The sequence below is a fragment of the Physcomitrium patens genome, chromosome 5 (genome assembly GCF_059467195.1).
Source record: "Physcomitrium patens ecotype Gransden chromosome 5, ASM5946719v1, whole genome shotgun sequence".
Lineage (NCBI taxonomy): Eukaryota > Viridiplantae > Streptophyta > Bryopsida > Funariales > Funariaceae > Physcomitrium > Physcomitrium patens.
In genome coordinates, this window is record NC_143414.1 from 20,627,928 (window position 1) to 20,635,544 (window position 7,617).

General features: G+C 38.6%; 1 protein-coding gene across 2 annotated transcripts; it reads right to left on the reverse strand.

The window, feature by feature from the left end:
• Positions 1–712: 712 nt before the first annotated feature.
• On the reverse strand, positions 713–5,699 carry LOC112282777 (serine--tRNA ligase, chloroplastic/mitochondrial). 2 transcript variants are annotated; one of them, XM_024520846.3, is made up of 11 exons: positions 5,668–5,699; positions 5,113–5,420; positions 4,420–4,586; positions 4,184–4,277; positions 3,641–3,789; positions 3,113–3,205; positions 2,569–2,748; positions 2,206–2,372; positions 1,842–1,976; positions 1,431–1,524; positions 713–1,235 (listed from the first exon to the last, which is right to left on the reverse strand). In XM_024520846.3, the coding sequence occupies exons 2-11, from the start codon at positions 5,393–5,395 to the stop codon at positions 921–923; spliced, it is 1,677 nt and encodes a 558-aa protein (XP_024376614.1). In that variant the 5' UTR covers positions 5,396–5,420; positions 5,668–5,699; the 3' UTR covers positions 713–920. The 2 variants fall into 2 exon arrangements, with proteins under 2 accessions (XP_024376614.1, XP_024376615.1); XM_024520847.3 differs by having other exon boundaries at positions 5,565–5,699.
• Between the last annotated feature and the right edge of the window lie 1,918 nt (positions 5,700–7,617).

Sequence of the window (7,617 nt, forward strand, 5' to 3'; positions counted from 1 at the left end):
TTTATATTAAAAAAAAAAAAAAAAAAAAAAAAAAAAAACTGAACAAAAATACAAACCAAAATACTAAAATTTGTACAAAATATTACGTTATATATGTTGAGGAATAAATTGTCATAATTTTGTCGTTAATATCTATAGCTACTTGAACTAAATTAACTCATAATTTGAAGAAACATTAAGTTATGTTTTAAGAATATATGACTATTTAAACCAACCATATCAATTCAATGAATGAATCTAGAATAAAGTTATCAAAAGACCTTGTATATTATAATTCTGCAAAAGACTTAATTGTTGAAGAACTTTTTTAAAAAATTAATAGAAGATATAATAATCTTGATAGGTCTAAAGTTAATGAGAAGGAAAATTTCTAAATATGGCCAATATCAATTTATATAATTTTTCTTCTCACAAAGCTCATTCTAATAGAGAAGAAATCAATTCAATTGAGAGTTGTGTGATTTGTATTAAAAAAATCCAATTAATCCAAAAAGAAGATATTTAAAGAATAGTGCAAAACCTAGTGATTAAGATATCTTTAAATTAATACTAAATTTCAATCTTAAATATCTGTAGTAGTTATTCGAAGATTATCTAAAAATACTTCATAATTTATTTATTTTTACAAATAGTGTATCTACATCTTAAATACACATCTCTCTAAAATGAAATCATATTTTAATAAGTGCCATAAATACAATACTAGTCTTAATTTAAACAATCAATGTTTTCAGCATATTTATTAATAATTTTAGATTACAATATGTCTAAAGATGGAAAAAATTTAAACTTCAAGAAAAATAAGAACCATGAATTTGAATGTAAACTTCATATTGGAGAGAAAAAATTTGAGACCGATTCTGAAAGAACCAGCACGGGGTTCGAAGCGTTCAGTGAAAAAGAGAAACTTGCACGAAAAGTCAGGGTTGGCTAGACTTAGGGCGGATCACATCAATGCCACCCATGAAAGGTCTCAAGGCCTCGGGGATAATGACAGAACCATCCTCTTGCTGGTTATTTTCGAGAATGGCGATCATCATTCTAGGTACAGCACATGCCGTTGCATTTAAAGTGTGCGCAAACCGTGGAGGTGGTAGAGTGTTTTTGACCTTCTTGGCCTTCGCGGGAGGTTGTAGAGGTACTGAAGGGGCTGTTGTTGCTACAACAACAGCAGGTCGATATCGAATATTAAGCCTTCGACTTTGGTAGTCTGTGCAATTCGAGGCACTCGAGATCTGCAACATGAAATGCAAACCCCCACCAGAGAAACGAATTAAAGTCAAAATAACCATGTACATAAGAAACATTGTGGAACCGGTCATTTTTTCGAGGAAGCTTACGCCAGCAATGAAAAAACACAATATACATTTCAACATTTGCAAAGTTTTTTCACTATGTCAGTTTAAAAGGAAACAAATCTCGATCCAAACCTCTCCATATCGACCAAGTCCTGGCATCCAAGCCTCCACGTCATATTTACGATGAGCAGGAGCACCAAGGTCTTCTGTTGACATGTCTAATGTCCTGAATGGTCATTCCACTCGGTGAGATACGAAAACGAAATGAATTCAAAACAAAGGACATTTTGGTAAGAGCCTAGGAAGTCTTTTTAGTATGAAAAGATCAAATAAGGAAAATCATGATGTTGCAAGGATTGACACAAAAGAGTATTCGTGGAATATTAGATCGTTGCCTAGGCTTCTTCTGTCTCACTCTCTAATACAGATAAGGAATTAGAGACAAAAAAAAACTATTCACTCAGGTACTGTTTGCGGATTAAAGACAAGATGATTTAATCGGTGCATTTTGATCAAAGCCATGGACGAGGAACAGATTTTTACTTGAAGTGCAAACCAAGAGAAGCATAGAGTTCCTCCTCAATGGAAATGAGCTCCTCGTGAAGCGAATCACTCTCCTCAGGTCGACAAATTACAAACATCTCCACTTTGCTGAACTGATGAACCCGATACAAACCCCTGTTACGATACCCCTGTAATATAGTTTGTCAAATGCTGGCTATCAACTCATACCACACTTCCCACTGGGATGCCATATTAGTGCCAACAACACGACACGGTAAGTAAATAAAAACATCATATATCGGCAGCGTGGTTGTACAGGAGTAGACAATGATGCAATACAGTTGCGAAGTGTTGATAATGAAACTTAAAAGATATAAGATCCTCGACAGAGGCAATAAAGTACCTGGTTGCGGCACCAGCAGCCCCAGCTTCCGTGCGGAAGCAGTGAGAGTAAGCTACGATCTTCAAGGGTAATGCAGATTCAGGGAGCATACTATCCATATACATGCCGCCCACTGGAATCTCGGCAGTTCCTGCCAAGCATAAGTCCGTTCCTTCTACAGAATACACCTGCACAGAACAGGGTTTAATTGTTGTCGAAGCTGTTTTATCTTCCCAGGATTGTGGCGAAAGCACAAAGGCTGGACATTTGCGCTCAAGCATGAAATCAACATGTACAGGCATTTTGTCTAATCAGCCGAGCTGAGAGCAATCTCTTCTAACTTTCTGGTTGATATAAAATAATTCAAATAATTAGGACATGCACCTGCGTATTTTGACCTCGAGGTTGGAAGCCACACTTTTCAACTACAGTGGAGCGAACCAAGTCTGGAGTGCTCATCGGTATAAAGCCCTTCGGTAGCAGTTTAGACATAGTCCAGTTGATTAAGGCCATCTCCAGCAGGAATGCTTCGTTCTTCAGATAATAGAACTTGGTACCACTCACCTACAAAAAGGATACAAAGCCCAACCAATCATGAGTCATATATTTGTTTTTGTCGGTCACATTCCTTAGAATTGCCGAAGAAATCATAGACAGTTAGCCGTGAATCCTGCGAGGTGGCACATATAGAATCTTTGTGTGGTCGAATTCAGGACAAAGATGCGGACAGAAAACAACCGAGAACTAACTATTGAATAAACAATTGTCCTTCGCCATGATCAGCTTCCTGAGTGGCGAAGGCTGCGTGGACTGCAAGCACAGAATCAACAGTTTCGCTAGGCAGTAGTAGCGAAGTGATACTAAGTAAACGCCTCATCCCTTGAAAAGCAAATTCAATTCTATTCAAGAGGTTCTGTTACGCAAATACCTCAGCTGCCGCTTCAAAGTCAAATAGGTCAAGAGCAAGTCCCACTTCAACATGATCTTTGACAGGGAATGTAAACTTCCTCTGGCTTCCAACCTATCAATATTTCCCAAACTTGTTTTAGACGTAGATCTGTACTTCATATAACAAAGCTGATAGACAAACCATTCTCGCAAAGATAAAATCTTATATTTCTGAAAAAACTGCCATCGAATCAATCATACAAGCTATTTTCAAAACCTTGATAAGCCTAATTTTCACCCAAGTGAAAAAGAGCCAAGAGTCAACAACACTAACCGAGGTTTGTACTCAAAATACGAGGGTATTAAATATTAGACCTAGAACCAAAGGTACAATTCAAAGCCCTACTCTCATGCATTGACCTAAATTCAATAAACACTCAAAGCTGAAATAACTGTGCAATCAATAAGGAATTGTTCGTACTGGAAAAATAAAAATAAAAGATAAAAAATAAAAAAACTTCTAGGTTACAAAAACCAAATGAAGAAACTCATGAGAACCTAAAAGTACCTCCTTTCGTAGGGTTGCAACATCCTCTGAACCAACCGGTACGTCGGGGTGTGTCATATTCGGAATGCGCTGTCCTTCCAATTGGAGCTTCTCTTGGAGCAGTGATAGTTCTATCTCAAGCTCCGAAACTTGATCCTTAAGCTGCTTGCCTGTATAAGATACGAAGGGAGCTGTTAAACTCACCCTAAAATACACCCTTCGCTACTGTCACCTGCTGCCCCTATGTCAATGCGCACATCTATTGACAACAACAGATGTGCACAACAGCGTTTGCATCACATATATCCAAGTACTTCGTTCAACCACACTAGGTTGAATAGATGATTTACAGTATTCGAGAATGTGAACAAAAATCTGATTGACTGTAGGTTTTACTACATTGGCGTAATTGGGAGTCAGTTGAACAGCATAATCAGATTTTATGCTGTCAGAGATAACACTCAATTAAAGAATACAGAACGAGTTTATGTGCCCAAAATAAATCCCAGAGGGCTAAGAGAATACAATGAGTAAAGACAGTTTGGACGCACAGAAGACCAGTACCTTTCTCAATCAGTTCCTCCCGGCGGGACGCATCTAACTTGGTTTTCATAGCATTGGCTACAGCATTTCTCTCAGCCCGCAATTTGTCAACTTCCTGCAAATCTCTCAACTAGATAAGCGCTACCGTCATAACGGACCCAAAAACGATCAGCAGCTGAAATGAACAATTCCTCCCGGTAAACACCAACCCAACGATCTTTGCCAAGCCAATACTAATGCTGTAAGGCATTTGTTACCTGGTTGAGACTGACAGTCTGTTCATACAACTGCACCACCTGCTCTACATCTCCACCACATTTACGGTTTTGAATGTTCTTCGCTATAGCCTCCTTGTTATCCCGAATGAACTTGAAATCAATGCTGGCCTTCCATGTTTGTTTCGAACTATTATCAGTTTCAGTGCCTGCCGAAAACAAGAGACCCTTATCATGGCTCGACTAAAAGCAACGATGCGACCTTTTTAGAGGCTAATGTTACAACAATGAACAGTGGCTAGACAGCGAATCAACCAATCCGTTCGCAAGTTATCGAAGATGACGAATTCCGGCAAGATATCCTTAAGAATGAACTCACAAATTCACTTGAGAGTAAATTTATTGAGAAGCAAAAGTTTCGCAGGCATAAAATAATAATAAACATAATAATAATCATTTTAAGAAACCCTCGATACCATTCGTGGCCTCCAGGTAGGTGTTTATGTGATGAAAAGAAAATCCTTTCAGCGATGTTTCAATGATACACAAAAATGGATACTATGGATCGTTTAAAAGAGAAAATATTAAACGCAGAAGAAAGAAGAGAATAGCAGACAAGAAAAGAATAGTCTAAGCGCCAAGTAAACCAGATGCGATGAGCTGCGAAATTCAATAATCGTAGATCAATTTTTGGGAAAAGTGCGCTAAAATCCAAGTGTAGGATATAAATCTTACTGCCCGTTGAAGGTGAGGAAACAGCCACATAGTTTTCGGAGACTACCAAATTGTTGGCAGCCGTGGACGCAGCAGAAGCCATACAACGCAAACCTTGACGCCTCCAATTCGCATTCTCCACCTTCTTCCAGCTCGTGGCGGTACCAAAAGTGCCCGAGATCGAGGGTATAGTCGCCACATCCAGGGAAGCAATGGCTTTCACCACTCTAGACGAGGGAAACCGGTAAAATGCTGACGATACCCCTCTCAACGCTTGCATGGTGCCGCCTGCTGTAGAGGCCATCTTTGCCCCTACCTTCGCAAAAACTCTAAACACAAAACAGAAAAAAGAAAAAAGCATAAACAAATCAGAGTGGAGGTATGGAAACAAAGCATCGAATCTCCCGCGTCTCAATTCACGACAGTATTCCCTGAAATAAAATAAAAATAAACTAATTTTTTTGGATCCCTACCAGAATCCTGGAAGCCGCAAACTAACACTCTCTTCTAAGCCAGAAGAACACACATAAACAATGAGGAATTTCAGAATTCGGGTACTAAAAAACGAAAACGTACAAGCTTCTGCCCAGGAGCTGGGACGATGCTGAATACACTCGGCTGATGCGCAGGAGCTGCGGCAGAATTTAGATTGGGGGGAGGTGGGGGGGCTAGGGATGAGGATCACTTGGGCTCCAGCTTCCTTCCTTCCTTCCTCCCATTTCCTGTCTATACATGAAACATCATCGAGGTAGAGCTCTCTCTCTATCTCTCGCCATGGATGAATGTCCTGCGGGAGAGAGGATGATGTTCCACCCCGGATGAACGTTATCCTGTGAACCTGCGTGCCTGGCCTTCGCACCCCGGCAACCCGGCCCGACCAGCCATCCAGCCAGCCATGTCCAGGAATGATCTCCCCTCGCCCGCCCGTTATTTGGAGAGCGGTTTGGATAATAAGGACGACCGGGACCCGTTTGTGCACGGGACTCATCTGAACTTCGTGCCCCCCCCCCCCCCCCCCGCTCCTGCAACTGCATCTGCGACAGTGTTTTGATTGAATACAATGCTCCCCCGAATTTCTGATTCTGTCTTCTTCCTTAGTCGTCCTGCTGCTGCTCAGATTCTCATTTTGTTTTTCGATTCGCTCCGCTCCACTCCACGCCCTTGATTGGAGATGATGGTGAACTGTCCAAGTGCCTCCTTCGTGAACAAGCTAATTATCTATAAGTCCCTCATGTTTCATAATTGCTGAAATTCATGCAACGTGATGTTCATCTTGAAAATTATCATTTCATAACGAGTTTTTGTTCACGGTTCCCAGCAGAAAATCTAGGCACTGTGAACCGAAATGCTCCCATGTTGATCGTCGTGCTCAATGTCACTAGCATTGACTGATCGAAGGGTTTGTGTGGCTTTGCACCATTCATTGGCATGGTCAACTGCTTTTGCTCCTGAAATATGACATTCTTAAAACGTGGAGTGAATGATGGTTTGCTTTAATACTACTAGAGAGAAAAACACGAGAACATGTGGTGTGTAGAATTCAACCTCGGCAGAGGGCTGTCATGCAGCTTTCTCATAGTTCACAAGAATATTGACTCTCATCTGACGTTGTCCACCATGAATGTGCCCTGAGAGAACACACCAAAATCAGCTACGCAGTTCTTAGAAGAGTTCTTCAAGTCAAAATTTAGCAAATGATACAACTCAACTTCAACCTGCACAAAATAAAGAAATGAGCTCCCAGAAACCATTTGAAGCTCTCTGGTTTTACATGTGAGCTTATCATAATCATGGATGGTTTTCAAAAATTTTAAAACTGAAGTCATGAAATGTGATTTCTGTAACAAGCCTTAGTTCAATACTTATATTTTCTCATTATTTCTATTTTTTTTTTTCAAATTATCAAAACTAAAGCATGAATAATTTTAAAGATATCCACAAAAATTACTTCATAAATTTTGTATGTTTTTATTTTCCAATGTTTTATTTGAATATTTTTATTTGAATATTTTGCCAATGATTATTTTATATACTAAAGGCAATCTGAGTTTTGTGTGCAAGAATGCAAGATTCAATTCCTTGCAACATATTGATTTTTAAAGTAGAAAAATATGGCATAATTTGGAGCTGTTAAAAAAAATCAAAAATTATTTAAGTAAATAATAAAAATAAAATATATTAGTATAATTTTTAGATGGATTAAAAAAATATAATTCTCTTATTATTAACTATATATATATATATATATATATATATATATATGAGTTGCTAAAGCAATATCCTCCTATTATTAATGTGACACCCTACTTGGATTCTTATGATTAACTCAATGTATTTTCAAATAACTTCACTCCATTCCATGTATTGTATTTATGAATGTAGCTTGATGTCCTATTGTTAAATCATTATGCCCCAAAATCTTGTGAATTTGATCTTATAGGAGTAGCTACAACTTGCATCATTATTACAATTCAAAATTATTATCATCATAGTCATTGCCATCACTTGTTATAAAAGCCTTCTTGA